We start from the raw sequence: 16,491 nt of genomic DNA on the forward strand, positions 1-16,491 counted from the left end.
TACATGTGGATATAACAGCTTAAATATACTGTTTAAGAGATGCACCATTTATCTTTTATGAGCTGCCTTTGGGTTTTTAAATAACCAGATAACGGTCATAATTATGGCAGGTAAGAATATTTCTACCACATTCCCTACCTGCACTTTCTTTTTTCCAAATGGTCTTTCTACTGCCCTCTATAGACACCAGGCTTATGTTATGTTCCACCTCTGGATCTTGTTTCTCCCTCTCTTCCTGACCATCTCTATATCCCAAGGCTAGTCACTACACAAACGTATTTGAAAGGGTGGTCCAGGACAAAGGCACTCAATGCCTCTGCTCTCAAGATGGACAGAAATGCAGGAGACTTGTCTCCCAACAAGAACCATTTTACTCATTTACTTAATTCTTAAGAACTTTATGTGTTTTGCTCGTTTCTTAAGAGAATGAGAGTTCTATGCAATTACGAAGCAAAGAACCCACATGAGGTATCTAAAAGTTACACTCATGAAATTCTTAGATTGTAATCACAAGATTCTCATAGATAGATCTGTATATGGCTGACAGTTTCTCAGTTGTTATTTATAGTGAGCTGCTGATTATCATTTGGACAGCTGTATCTATATGTTCTAGCAATGTGGCTCCTACTGATGACCAAAATAGATGCACCATGCAGTACCCAATCTACTGTCTATGTACAAACTTTATAATAGTTATCACAGACAATAATTCAGAAACAACTTATATTTTTATGCCATAAACTGAAGGTGGCATCTGGCAAGCATCTTATAAATTTAGTGAACTCGAAATCTTTTTCAGAAGCCAAATATTTTTAGCTGAATTGCCCATTTAATTTACCCTTATTGACAATAACGTATGCCCAATATTGCCTTCAATTTGAGCTATAAGATATAAGAGCTACACCAGTGGTCCTAATGATACTTGGGTTTTCCTCCTTTAATTAGGAACACAGAAGACATTCATTACAGTGAATGCTATGATGTGCTGCTATCTGGATTACCCCCACTTCAGAACCAATGCTCTCAGGCTCCGAGCTGCTGATGGGGCTGGCCGATGGCCACTCTCAGCTGAGCCTCCCTCCACATTGCCTTCAGCTAGAGAAAGCCCTATTGGCTGGAAAGTAGCTGCCAACAATTTAAAATAACTTCCTCATTCGAGGTCATGCTTTCTTTACTGGAATACCCTGAATGAAATGACAACTCAGTGTGGGGGAATAAAGGCCCAGCTCCCTGAATGAAGGTATATGGGAATAAAAACAACCAACCAACCAAATAAATAGATAGATGAATAAATAAAAAGAATCCTTACCCATGTTCAACTCACAATGGGTCCCCTGGGTTCAGAGACCCACCCAGTGTTCATTTCCCTAATTCTTAAAAAGATTACTGGAGTGGAATACTTGGTAGTTGCCAAGGCCCCCCTTTCTCTTGACTTCTTGAGCTAATGTGATAAGGAAGACTAAGTAGAAGCCCCTGAAACTGCTCCACCCTGGAAACCAAGGGGATGGAAGTAGAAGTGGCTCCACTTACTACTTGGGAAATTTTTGCTTCCTGTTCCTGCAACTCTGTGCTCTTTAAAGTTGGAAGTCTTAATTCCTGGAGGGAAAAATGCTTCTAGCAGTGGACACAAGAGTCCTATTAAACGTTAAACTACATCTAATGCCTGGGTTCCTTAGGCCAAAGGACCTAGGACAAGAAAAGTGCTACATGCCTATAAAGGTAATCAACCTTGATCTTTCAAAGGTAGGAGGGCTGTTATTACCCAATGGAAACAAGGAAGAATATTTTTGGCACCTGGGTTATGGGCATTTCTTGGTACACCCCTGCCTAATTCTGACAATAAATGGAAGTCTAGTAGCCTCAGTCTGAAAAGAACATTGTGATCTATGGTCTAGATCTCTCAAAGTGTGGGTCACTCCAACAGATAGGCCACCTAGACCAGTAAAGGTGCTACTTGAGGGTGGGGAAATCTAAAACAGATAGTAGGGGAAAGGGACAAGTGTATATGTCACGGCCTTAAGGACAATGGCAATAGGAGCTGTAGTTACCTACCCACCTTGCTCTTACAATTTTCCCCAGGAAAAAAGGGCCTACCCCGATGCAGAGGAGATGCTCCCAAAACTTAGAACATGAAGCCAGTGGGTCCAAACAGCAGCTTGTGCAGTGTATGCTGTGCTCAGACCTGCCATAATCATGCCCCCCACTACTGGTTTACTGCTGAGTGACACTCTCAACAGAGTCCCTTTCTGACAACTGCTTTCTGGTAAAGACAGATGCCTCATTCAAAGTCACATTTAAGGATGAGCACAGCAGACAGTACTCTAAATTGTCTCCTTCCCTCTATCCCCTTTCCTTCTTGGACACTGATGGAAAAGACCAGCAGAGAGGGTTAGACCTCTGGGTACCAAGGAAAGTAACACCTTCCACAAACCCGCATCACTCAAGCCCAACCCAGGCTGTTCAGAGGAATGTTCACTGGACTCCAACCATGGGTAGGCCTGGCAGCAAATGTGAGCTTCCCTGAGGGCTTTCGGCCAGTGCAGCCCTTTGTTCCCTAGACTCTTAAACACGGACTGCTTTGACTTGAGTGACTGTTACGGTGATGTGTGTGTAGTCAGTACACCAATATGTTCACAACCTGGAATCATGGTAATAGAGTGTTTTGGTTTTTCTAAACTGTTCAGAAAAAAGTCACTTAAGTTACAAATATAAGACTGAAGTGAAAATGAAACAAACAAAAATCACACCTCTTTCCTGGGGGCAAGCCACATTTGGTAAATGGGCAGTGTGAGAGTAAATCTCCAGCCCCCACCTCAGTTCAGGACAACTCAGAAGTCTGCAGTTTCAGAGGTCCCTGTGAGACTGGCCGAAATCATTGCTGAGACTGCACCAGAGTTTAATTTTTCTTTTTTCCCAAAAAAAGAGAACTAATCTGCTTTCTCTATTTCCTCATAAGAGTTACTCTTAAGAGAACTCTCCAAGAAACTTCCTGCACACAAATCCCTGCATTTCTTGGAAACTTGACCTATGACATATGCTTCATTGTCCTTAAAAGCAAGACTAAAACACAGAAAATAAATAATTGAGGGGAACAAAGACAAAAATGCTTACACTGATGCTGCTTTAAAATTGCCAAAAATAAAATTTTTGTCAAAATATATAGATAGTAGCTGCTATTTTATTAAATTGAGTATTAATCCCATGCAATATATGTGCATATATTTGCTTCACTGCTCATATATAAAATATATTTACATTTAGAATATTAATTATGCATATTTACATTATGTAGTAATATATACCTTGAGAACTTTTAAATATATATTAATGCATAAACCATACCATTCCCAAAATATACCAAAACAATATAGTTGTTGACAAAATAAAATATACATAAACATTTATTAATCATCTTTATAACCACCTAATACAAACATCTTGCTTATTTTAGTATTTAAGTTTTTATTCATAGTGATATGGATAACCCAAAAGTAAGAGAAAGGTAACATACCTTCACAGTATGTTTAAGTGTTAACAGTACATCCAGCCTCTCGTCTTGAGAGAGATTTTTTAGAATAATGCATTTATAGATGTTTTGTAGCTCCCTGGCTCTGATAGTGAACTGTGTATCCATCTCAATTATTTTGCCGTCTAATCTTCTCCATTTCTTTGGAGCTGAACACTTAAAAATAATATGTTTATAATTATCAGTTAGTTAAAGGCTAAAAAATAATTTTGTTCTTTCTGATAAAAGTTTGTTTACTTTAATATCATGTGCTTTATAAATAAAAGTATCACTAAAAGAAAATTAACTGAAAAATGTATACAGTATGGGAGAGTAAGGCATTTGAGAGAAAAACAAAATATGAGAGAGTTCTTCAATGTATAAAATATAGACACATTTATAGGATTCAGGATTTGCTAATTTGTACTACCAAGTATGTTGAATGGCTTGAAGGGCACATGAAATGACTCATTAACCACGTTGGGAAGAAGCATGCTATTTAGAATGTTTTTAAAAGTTATCTGCTTGGTTTAATTATAGTGAGTTGTAGAAATGTGTCTTGATCATGCTTTGCCAATTGAAGACAACATTTGTGGAGTAATTGTTACAATCCTCAATGTGTTAAGCCTAAAGATATAAAGAACTGTGTGAGTTATAGTTCTGTTTCCTAATCAATCTATAACAAGTTCATAGTTCTTCCCACAGCAGATGTCCATAGTGAAACAGCTTTACTGAGCTATCTTAGCAATGCTGTTGTCCCCCACTCCCTGAAGATGGCTAAGATTCTCACTTTCTATTTCCGGATCTGGCATGGTACCTCCCAACTAGCTCGCCCCCTGAACTGAGGGTTAAAAATAGAGTTCGCTTGCCCTGAAGCTCCTCCGAGTACTTCCAGGTTAGGAATTCAGACGCAGAGGCAGGAGATGGAACAGGTGCTCTGCAGACTGAGACATCAGCACAGTCTTTGGTGACGATTAGTCTGTTTGCCACTGCTTCTGTTCCCTCCTGTGAGGTGCATTCACCTGGAAACTTTCCCATGAAAACTCACGGTCTATTTGCTCTTCCACTTTATAGTATAAAGCTGCCCGGTTCCTTTCAAACAAGGCTATGTTATCATGACTATTAACTGTTCAAATATTGGAGGCTGTTTGGTAATTCCTTTGGAGAGCTGTAGTTCAATTCACTCCATATTTACAACCATTTCAATCTCAGATTTGATTTCATTTAAAATTTAAGTAGAAGACCATGTATAGGGACAAATCATCAAGAATGTAGACTAGCCAAATAAAGAAATAATGTAAAGATGTGTTTGGATTGACAGTGTTATGAGGAATTTTTAGTTAAGCATCAACTTACCTTGAATTTTTTATATTACATATTAGCTAAATTATATTGAGAACTACAAAGTAAACTTGAAAAGCAACTACATTTCATATGCTTTCAAAGTAATGGTATCATTTTCTGAGGAAAGCCAAAATGCATCATAAACTTTAGATTCTCAGTTCTAGTTTTAATTCAGCAAGTGAGAAATTTCAGCCCTATAATTAATTTATATTTTAGAGCATAAATCTAATATTAAATAGTGTAATGTTAGTGGGCTGGCAGAATTAAGTAAAAGTTATTAAGAATTAAAAAGGGAGGCCCTGGCTGGTGTGGCTCAGTGGATCGGGTGTCAGCCTGTGAGCCAGGAAGTCTCCAGTTCAATTCCCAGTCAGGGCACATGCCTGGGTTGTTGGCCAGGTTCCCAGTTGGGGCCACATGAGAGGCAATCACACATTGATGTTTCTCTCCCTCTCTTCCACCCTTCCTTCCCCTCTCTAAAATAAATAAAACCTTTAAAACAAAAAAGGGAAATAGCTCAATAATAAAGTGTTTTATCATTTAATAATTATCACTTAGAAATAAAAAAAATTGTTTTAAACTGACTACAGCCATGTCATTCTGAGGCTGACCTATGTTTGGGGTCAGCCTCAGAATGTTATTAAAATTTAATGCTTGTTTCAAAGCTCTTTTCAAAAGTTTTAAGGAACAAGCAATCTTAAACTAAGTTTGTTCTACAATATTCAAAAGTCTAATTTTGCATGCAGTTTTCCTCAGGGTTGGCTCTATTAAATGTACCATTAGGTACCTAGTAGATAAAATAGTATCCTGATTTCAAGAACTCTCAGATCTAATGGGATGTAAAGATAAGAAAATAAGAAACTAAAGATGGGTAATTATGTTTGATGACTGCAGGTAAATAGGTAACTATAGGTTGCTATGAAGCAGTTAACTGGTGAAAAAAAATAGTATCTAAGATAAAACTTGAAGAAAAACTAGGCATTAGCCAGAGGAAAAGGAACTGAGTTATACAAAAGAACCGTAGATTTGAAGTTCAAGTTCCTTAATGTTAGCACTGAGAAGATATTAAAAATCTGTTGGCAAAGCTTTTTATACTTGGATTTATTTTTACCAACACTGATAATCTGGTCTCCAAATCCAGGCTTTTTTAATTTCAGGCCTTAAGATTTTTTTTTTACATGATGCAGGAAAATGTCAACTTTGTTGATTTTTCTTTCCTATTTCCTCTTTTCTTTGAATGCTTTGGTGGTATTAAGAGATGTACAGCAATCATGTTCTTAAAATTGATTCAGAAAACAGGAACATAATAAATTCCACTTAGCTGCCAACAAATGAGACAGCACAGAGTCTGGAGGAGGGAAACAGGAGAGTCACAGGAAGACATATTTCAGGGAAGGAAAGGCGGAGAGAGAACACAAATCTTGAGAGCACCAGGCTTCCACAAGAGAAGAAATGACTACATTGAGAGAGGAGGGCTTTTCTTCCTCCTAAATTAATACTCAAGTCCCTGAAGGCACAAATTAAGAATAATTGTAACCCACCCAAAGCTACTGGGCAGTGATAAACTTTTCTTTTCCATAACAAAGGGGTTTTGTTCCTGTACAGAGGACACCCTGGTGTAGTGTGGTGCTCAGAGAAAGGCAAGAGTGTTGATTTTTCTGCCCCGTTAGGTGTTGGCCACCTGGGTTCTTGTGATTATGAGAAGTGGTGTGCAACTCAAAGAGAATCAAAGTAATAAATGACCTTGACTCTAAAGAAAGCCTCCTACAAAAATGCAAGTGGTCTCTTTACGCAGTTGGGTAAAAAGCATCCAAGATATATTAGAAACTGGCCGATGACTTTTTGTTCAGATTTCTTGACCTGAATTTCTTCATCTCTGTGAACCTGTTAAGTTTTTAACATTTGATAACAAGTAGAAGTCAATGTTTGTTGTGTTAAGAGTATAAATTATTGAATTAATGCTTTAAAAATCTTTATATCAATTCTCTTAAGAAAAATGAAGGTTCAGCATAGAATTAATAATAGATGACTGGTTCAGAGCCTTGACTGGACTAATTTAAAATCATATTCATTGTTCAGAGAAAGTCTATGTTCAGGATAAAAAGATATAAAATATTAGTTCAATAATCTACATACTGTTTAGATTCAGTGAAGTTCAACCAAAACCACAACATAGAATTTTATTCTCCAAAGTTAAGTATAGTAAAGAAAATGTTCTCTTTACATATTTATGTATTATGGTGCAAAATGTGGGTCTTAAAAACTGTATTATGGTTCTGGTTGTTAATTTTGACATTTGAAAAACTCTAACCTTGTCTACCTTCAGGAATTAATTAAAAGATATTTTTCTTTAGCAATCAAAAGAACTGCAGATTAATAAATCACTTCAAGTTTTATGAACTCCACACTGAGTCCTCCTGAATATCAGAGACAATGTCAGGCATGGAGGCGCTGAGGTGGTAACGTGGACGGACAGAAACAAAAGTAGACATTGTAGGGGCGAGGGAGGCTGGGATGGGAAAAATAGACAAAAAATTGTATTTGAAAAATAACTAAATAAAAAATTTTAAAAAGAGTAGACACTGTATAAATATTTGCAAAAAAACTTACTATAAAATCCACCTTAACTGTTTTCTGTGATGTTTACTATGGTATCATATACAAAAAGATGATTAAAATGATTTTTTATTCAAACAACAACAACTTTATAATTTACTGTAACAGGTTAAAAGCAGGTCCAAAGCCACAATTACTCAAGATTTCCAAAGACTGCACTGATCAGGTTACATAATGGACTGTGGATTGACCTGGAGAGTAGCTGCTCCACTCTGTGGTTGTGCTTTTCTTGTCCTATACACTTTGGTCAAAACTGAGGACAAAATTCCCTTGTATCAGCCAAAACGTCCATTTCCTCTAAGTCTTAGACTTGGGATTGGTGAGATTAACTGGTTTATCATCTGAGGTAACTGCAGATTTAAAACCATAATTCTAAAACCTATGACCTACAAAAAAACCCCATGACCCTTGATATCCACAAGTCCTTTTGCATAACTTTTCCACCCTTCCTTCACTCTTCTGGTCTCACACCTTTGTGTGCTGCCCTGAGTCAGTCTGGACATTAAGACCTGGTCATTTCTCCCATTCCCTCTCCTCTTACCAAAAAAATACCATCTTGCATTTAATATGTCATTTATTTAGTAATATAACTTAAGAAGTCACAAGAAGCCACATTGTACTCCATTACCTTCCAAATGTCTTTTCACTCTCTTTTTCTCCTAGCAATACAAAAAACCCCTCCATTTTACTGGCAGAAAACAATTCTCCCTACACTGAGGATCTTTCAGGACCTCAGATTCAACCCTAACAACTTATCAGTTATTCATAAGACACACACAAAAAAAATGTCACTCCTAATAGGAATTCTTGTGTCCAAATTCTCCAGATCTCGTCTTTGTTGTTGTTGCTGTTAGGCCTTGTGTTGGAGTGACATGATTCATAGGCTCCATAGTCGCTATGGCCATTGGTCTTTAGACCAATTGGCTCCAAAGTCACTATCATATGTTGGGACTTAATCTACTTTTGGACTCTTTAAAATTTAAAAATGTTTAGTACTGGGGTAGGGATAGGGGGCAGGGTAAAAAGGCATAAGGATAATAGACATTATAAAAGTATTTACAAGAAGAATTTAAAATAGTTAACAGGAAACAAAGCAGCAGAGGCAGCACAAGTGGGAAATCCTACAGAAGGCGCAATGCCCCTTCCCCGTCCACTGGCAGCTCAGAGGCTTCAGGCACCGTCAAACACTCTTGCGCCCTGGGTCCATGCTCTCTTCCTTGGTAAGGTTAACTATCAGCCACATAAGGAACACAGGTCCCAGTGATGAACTTGGTTTCAGCATAAAACAACTTGCTAAAGGAGTAAGTTTGTTTAAACTTTGAATCTGGAGACATATGAACAGGATGGCTTCAATATAGTTACGACTCATCTTCTCTCAAATGAAGATATTCAAGAATTTGAAATGACAGTATCTACATTGTGTAACTTCTTGATAATATCTGAAACATAAAATTATACAGCAACATTTCTGTCCCTCATTTTTCCTCACCGCCTTCTTTCACAAGAATTTATATATACCCTGTGATAAGCCCTGCGCTAAGATTTGAGGGTACAGAGATAATAATAGCTCTTGCCTTCAGAAGCTCAGAATCTAGGAAGGATTCAGACATCTAAACAGATATAATAAAACCTGACCAAGATGTACTCAGAGAGAAGTGAGACAGTCTCATAAAAGCATCTAGTGCAGGCTAAAGTAGAGGGATAAGCGGATCCTTTCTGGAACAAAGGGTGACTGGGCTTGTTTGAAGGATGAGTAACTGGCGACTGAGGCAGGAAGGAAAGGATGCTCCAAGTAGAGGTAAGACCAGATGGAAGAGCATCAAGAGCACATGATCTTTCCAAGGATGTACAAGTAGGAATTGAGCACGGCTGGAGCAGTGTGGCTGTAGTGTGCAAGGAGACAACAGTGGGGTGGGGCAGGTGCTCTGAGAGTCAATTATGAAAATCTTTGTTCCGTGAGGGCAGTGAGAAGAGGCAGGGGCAGGCAGTATTTAATGAGGTCACTGTGGCAATGGCAACAGTATGGAGGAGGGAACTGAGAAGTGAGACTGGAGGCCAAGAGCCTAATTTGGAGATGTAAAGTAACCCAGGTGAGGGAGATACCCAGAATTATTCAAATCAATGTCAAGCTCACACATACAAGATAAGCCCTGTCTCATGACAGCCTCCCAGGGGAGAAAGGGGTCAAGAGAGAGGAGCTGCCCCTTGCAAATCCTCAGAAGCCTCCCCTCCTTGCAAGTTCCAGTAGGATCACAAGGCATTCCACCAAGACAGAGATTAGCTGCAGTTCATGTCTTTGCCTACAAGGCCTATGTGGATACATGTGAAGCATCAGACTACCATGACAGAACTACTTCCTCACTGGCAGTAGCAGGGGGGTTGGACGTGAAGAAACAAAGAATTAAAGAGATTGTTAAAGTAATAGAACAAACAGGTTGGTGGCTCCTAGGACATCAAGAATAATACCCTGCTTTCTGCCAGAAGCAACTGAGTAGATGATGAAAAATTAGCAGAGATAAATTACGTGAGTGCTATGGAACAGGGTAAGTTTAGAGGTGAGGGATGAAGGAATGGTGAGATGATATGGTTTCAGGGTTGACTGGAGGTGGACTCCTAGGATGTCCAAAGAGCTATGACAGTAGGCATTTGAATATGTGATTTTGGAAGCTTCTAAGAGAGGTCCAGCCTGGAACTATAGGTAATTCCAGGATTTAGGTAGTAGTTCAAACCATAAGAAAAACTGAGATCAAACAAGGACGTACAGGTGAGATAACAGGAGGGCATTTCTAGTAAAAAAAAATGTACAGTTTTTTAACACAAATGCTCTCAAACAAGAATCCTACAACTGGAATCCCTGTAGGCGAATAGCTTGAAGAACCCCATTCTTTTTCTTCTTATAGCTGATTGGCTTTCAATTGTTTGGAAAAGATCAGGTTTATAAAAGGAAAGTGGTCACTATGGAAACAGGCTATTTAATATCAAACAGGCAATTTCATTTCAAAAGGGTAATTACTTTAGTGTTTCCCTAAATTACATGTTTTCATGGTTTTCAATAACCATCTATCCTTTTGGTCAGAAATTTCCAATCAGTTAATGACCTGGTAAGCAAGAGAAAAAATACTAATCGATAGCTATTTTCCCCAGGTTGCTCACTACAGTGGCACCCCAGACAAGACATTTTGTGAACTTAATATTTCATTTTATCAGGGTGGGCGATTCACCTAATTTCTATAGCCAGACTAAATCTAAATGAACAGTTACAAGGACATTATCTACATTTTCTTCCTTCATTGGTCCCTTTAGCTGAGAATGAACATGTTAATTTCATGTTACTTGTCAATCATTATTGCATGCTGCAGTTAACATCTAAAGGTGTATCACAAAAAAGAAAAAATACAGGGAGAATTTTTTAAACTATGTCACCAAAATGCTAAACAAAATTCATGCAAATTCTTAAAATGTAAATCTTTTAGTTACTTTGCATTTTTAAACTAAGGCTATATTGATATTTAAATAATTGGTACTTCACTAACCTTATTCAAAAATTCACTAACCTTATTCAAAAAAGCTTGTATCGCTGCTTCCTGGTTTGCTATAGAAGCAATGTACCTATGTCTCCCAATGGAAGCAATAATTTGGCTCTCTTTTTCCAGAAGTTCACACAAAGCAGCTTTCCTTTCTGCTCCAGTGAAAGATTGGTCAATTCGTGCCAGTTCTTCTTGTTGCCAGACTAGAGGAATAACATGAAAGACTCACGTTTTAAAATCCCACATCTTTACAGAGTATTGTTTTACCACCACATCCTGACAAGCGGTATTTTATCTTTGTATCAGTTTAAATAAAATTATATACGAATGGAATCATCCATAGTGTGCATCTGATATATGAAAAAATGAGGTGAACCAGAAGCTGAGAGACTACACAATAAAAGTAGTCAAACGAACAGAAGCCAAAGGACAGCAATGCGGATGATGGCAATTTATGCCCCCAGGTAAGCACGCTCACGGATTCCTCCCCAAAGGCGGCAGGTGTGTCCTCCATCCGTGCAGGTTTACCTAACTTCAGCCTCACCCAAGACACCCTCACCCCTGAACACATCGGAACATGGTCTGGCCCCACAAATCAGCCTTTTTTTTTACAGTCTCATTCTCTTCTCTCCTAATCCATACAGGAACCATGCCTTCAAGCTATAGCTAGACGTTGCCTTAATTTCCTTTCTATTCTTATGGCTGCACTGGCAGAAAAACCTGCTTTTTAACTATACTATTTACTTCATCCCCTGTTTCCTCATAATCCCTAGTCCTCTCTTCCTAATTAAATGAGACCACAAAAATGACAGCTGCATACTATGTGCCAGGCTCTGTCCCAAGTGCTTCTTGCGTGTATGAAGTCATTTACTCTTCTGACAAACCAGTGAACGGGTCTTACTATCATCCTTTATTTCATACAAAAGGAAGCAGGAAGAGAGCCTGTGTAACTTGTCCAGGTGGAGCCAGGAATAAAACCCTGGCAGTGTGGCTCCATGCTCCATAACCTTGACTGCTGTCTCTCAAAAGTATGTCATCTTTTGATTTGTACAGTCCTTTTCAATGCAAACTTACTTGTTAGTTTATTCTGGAGAGCCACCTTTACTTAATTAGCCATCTAATTCTGTCCTGTTACATAAAAATAATTCATAATTACATTGCCAGAATGATGAAGTTTCAGACACTCATGAACTGTGTATTGTGGCCATAGAATCAAGTCTATTTTTTTTTGGACTTAAAAAAAAACAAACTAGCTCTCATATCTGGTTATTATACATGCGAAAATTCTATCACTTCTTTCCCAGTTCATAATACCCAATAACCATTTTTGAGATATTATCATGTGAAAGGAACTCTTTAAGGTTTAATGTGAGAAAGACACATGCCTTACCGAAGGAACCAACACGTGTCCTTGCTTCTTCCCAGTTGGGTAGACTTGTAAAGCCCTGAACGGAATGTCTGCTTCTCTTTCCATTTCTCTTTACCCAAAAGCCTGACATTTTCTTTCACCATTAGGCTTACAGACTTCCTTTGGGTACATGTTTTCTCGACATATGAGATTACTTTCCCTTATCTGCCATTAGATATGATTCAATCAAGTAAAATGTACTCTTTCTTTGTTATATTCCAGACATGATTAGTTTTCCAGCATGTTACAGGGATAGTGCAGAATATATCAATTATATTTATATATCATTTATATAATTAGAAATTATATTTTTCTGCTATTAAAATGCCAGGTTACTTAAACACCAGTCCTTGCATTGAAAAGTATGTATCTGAAGTCGTAGTGTTATTTCTGCTAACCACTGCTTTTCACGACATCCTGTTTTACAGTATTATCAGACCATCTCTTCTTTCTCTTAAACTTCAATTCGAAATCATCCTGATCCAGTAAAAACTTGCCAGTCATGTTTCTTATAAGGATCTACTCTGTTCCTCACCAGGAATACATTATTCAAACACTGTATGGCCTGGTTTGTCCTAAAGAGGATTTGTAAATTAAAGAGTTAAAAATGTTATACAAGTGCAGGAAACCCATAATTGATGAGTTTATAATTTAACAGTAGCAATCAAAAGGAACTTTTAAATATTGAATAAATTCCATATATCAAAAGGTAGTATATGAAGAGAAAACGTGTTTGCCTGTGGAAATAATAACTGAAAATATTTATTTCATTATATGGAAATTCCCAGAAAGCAGAAAACAATTAAATGATACTAGTAAGACTATTTTACTTCCCAGTTTTACATTAGAAACCTTTCAGCCCAGCAATACAGTTAGGCCACTAGGGTATTATTTAAGGTATTCTGCCAACCTCAAAGAGCAAGATATTCTCCATCAGAAGAACAGCCTCCCTGTAAATCTGTTATGAGGGGTGGAACATGGCATCAGAAATAGACCATGTTCCAGCTACTGATAAGAAATAGAAAAGCACAGGAATCAGGAGCAGCGAGACAAAATAAATTTGATACCTCATTTGACCATTTCCAGAACTGTACATAGAAGACATTGAGGGAAACAAGAGAGATTTTGTCCCTCTTTTCATAAAATAAATTCCTTAGGGGTGATTTTAAACAATGTAACGATATATTAGTTGTCTGGGGCAGCTATAATAAACTACCACAGGATGGGTGACTTAAACAAAAGAAGTTTATTTCCTCACAGTTCTGGAGGATAGAAGTTCAAGATCAATATGATGGCAGAGCTAGTTTCTTCTGAGGGCCTCTCTCCAAGGCTTGTCGACGGCCGTCTTCTTTGGTGTCTTCATATGATCTTCTTTCTGTGCATGGCTGTTTCCTGATCTCTTTTTTTAAGAACACCAGTCAAATTGGCTTATGTCCCACTCAGAGTACCTCACTCATTCTTAATGATCTCTTTAAAGGCCCCATCTCCATGTACGGTCATTCTGATACACTGGAGATTAGGACTTCAACATATGAATTTTAGGGGAACAAAATTCAGCCCATAACAAATGCCAATTAACTATCGATATTTTTTAAAGAAAATGATATTAAATAAATTGGTTCATTTGAAAAAATACATTTATTTCCTTATCTTCTTTGGCAAATGACCTAATGTCCAGATTCAGAAGTTCAATTACAAAATGGAAGTACAAGACCAGTATTTAAAGTCCATACACATTTTAAAATTTCTAAGATCTAATTACAATCTGAAAATTAAAAAATAACAGTACAACATCTTTTCCACCACTGCCAGCTCATATGCATCTTCTTTTTAAAATTCTCATTACTAAACAAACAAACAAACAAACAAACACAAACCCCAATAAATAAATACTTTTCTCATCACAGACTGGAAGCCTGAATGTCAAGAACCAAAAAAGAGTCAGAATCTCAGGGCCAGATATCAGTGAACTGGGCCCATGAAGTCTCCAGAAGCTAAAAGTCAAGGTACCTTAAGATAAAAAAAAAATTATAGTCAGAAAACATGGTTAACTCAAGTCAAAACAAAGAAAGAAATTAGAAGATTCATTTCAACACATTTACTAGACATACTGAGCAAGGCCCTATCAGATGCCATAGGTAAAAAGGTAAACAATTAAGAGAGTGTGGTGCACAGAGAATAACAGGGCAAGGAAAAGTAGCTCTGAGGTGTGTCCATGCTGCCGAGAGAGGTTTCTCAATGATGTCGGCCCCTATGCTGAGTCTGAGATAAAAGTGAAAATTCAGGTCCATGGATAAGTAAATGAATGAATGAATAATAAATAAAAGTTTAAAAGACAAAAATCAAACATGTTTGCATGGATATAGTCTTATATCTAACTCATTATGTTAATTTATGCAGTTAAATCCATTTGTTAAGTTGATATCATTTCACTTAATAACCAAGGGACAGATTATTCGAAGGAAATGTTAAAATTCAGATTAGGCAATGTAATTCAAACTATGCAATTGACACGCTTGGCCACAAGAGGTCAGCAGCTTGAAATACTGGTGTTAAGAACATTAAATAGAAGAGTGGTATAAATTATTGAGCTTGTGAACAAAGAAATTTTAACTACAACAAAACAGACTTAAAAATTATGAACCTGAGAGTTTAAATTTAGAATTGCAAGACTAGAAGAAAACTGAGAAATGTGTTTTATACAAGAAATTTCACTTTTATTTTCCATATAAATCATGTGTAGAAATAAAAAATACATTTGTTCTATTTTAATATGAAAAATCTGTATAAAATAATTTACCATATAACAGTAACTAAGACATGCATAGATCTTTGTACTTTTTAAAGTGCTTTCATGAATGTAATATTTTATATTCTTCCCTTTATATAGCCATGTGAAGTCGATATGTCAGAAATTATTAAATTCTTTTATAGATGAAAAACTGAGGCTTAGAAAAAAATAAGTAACTTTGACTTCCAGCCAAGATGGAGGCATAGGTAGATACACTTTACCTACTTGCACAAACAAAAGGACAACCATAAAGTTAAAAAAAAATTACCTGAACTGCCAGAAAATCGAACTGTATGGAAGTCCAACAACCACGTAGTTAAAGAAGAAACATTCATTTAGATCAGTAGGAGGGGCAAAAATAGGCAGCCAGGGAGAGAGGATGCACATGTGGCAAGTTGGCAGCTGGAGGACCAGGCGGTCCCACATGCATGCGGATAAACAGGGAGGAACAACTGGGGAGTGAGACAGACCATGCAACCCAGAGTTCCAATGCAGAGAAATAAAGCTTCACAATCTCCAGATGTATAAACCTGTGGGAATTGTGGTGGCAGGAGAAACTCCCAGTCTCACAGCAGAGAGACTCTCACATTGGAGAGACCCACAAGGTCCTAGAATTTACACAAACCTACCACCCAAGAATGAGGACCAAAAGGGCCCAATTTGCTTGTGGGTAGCAGCGGAAGTAACTGAAAGCCAGCTGGGAGCTAAGTACCATTGTTCCCTCTCTGACTGCTCCCCCACACAGAGCATCACAAAATACAAAGTGGGTTGCCCCACCCTGGTGAATACCTAAGGCTCTATCCCTTACCACATAACAGGCCAGAAAGACAAAAAAAAAATTGGCCCAAATGAAAGAACAGGTCAAAGCTCCAAAAACAGAACTAAGCAATGAAGAGAAAGCCAACCTATCACATGCACAGTTCAAAACACTGGTAGTCAGGATGCTCACAGAAATGGTTGACTATGGTTGCAAAGTAGAGGAAGAAGTAAAGGCTATGAAAAGTGAAGTGAAGGAAAATACAAAGGGAACCAACAGTGAATGGAAGGAAACCAGGACTCAAACCAACAATTTAATGCAGAAGGAAGAAATAAACATTCAACCAGAACAAAATGAAGAAACAAGGACTCAAAAAATGAGGAGAGGCTTAAGAACCTCTGGGACAACTTTAAACAATCCAACATCTGAATCATAGTGGTGCCAGAAGGAGAAGAGGAGGAAAAAGAAACTGAAAATTTACTTTAAAAAAATAATAAAGAACTTCCCCAAGCTGGCAAAGGAAATAGTCTTCCAGGAAGCTCAGAG

The 16,491-nt window shown here is 37.6% G+C and overlaps 1 protein-coding gene across 1 annotated transcript in view; it reads right to left on the reverse strand.

The window, feature by feature from the left end:
• Nucleotides 1–16,491, reverse strand: part of IQUB (IQ motif and ubiquitin domain containing) — a 75,484-nt gene that overhangs the window by 23,753 nt on the left and 35,240 nt on the right. The window contains exons 8-9 of the mRNA XM_053669954.1: nt 11,017–11,192; nt 3,512–3,682 (exon numbers count right to left, since the gene is read on the reverse strand). Of these exons, the coding sequence (XP_053525929.1) occupies nt 3,512–3,682; nt 11,017–11,192 (347 nt within the window). The remainder of the gene's footprint in view (nt 1–3,511; nt 3,683–11,016; nt 11,193–16,491) is intronic.

The sequence above is a fragment of the Artibeus jamaicensis genome, unplaced genomic scaffold, assembly GCF_021234435.1.
Source record: "Artibeus jamaicensis isolate MK-2021 breed Jamaican fruit bat unplaced genomic scaffold, CSHL_Jam_final contig_540, whole genome shotgun sequence".
Classification (NCBI taxonomy): Eukaryota; Metazoa; Chordata; class Mammalia; order Chiroptera; family Phyllostomidae; genus Artibeus; species Artibeus jamaicensis.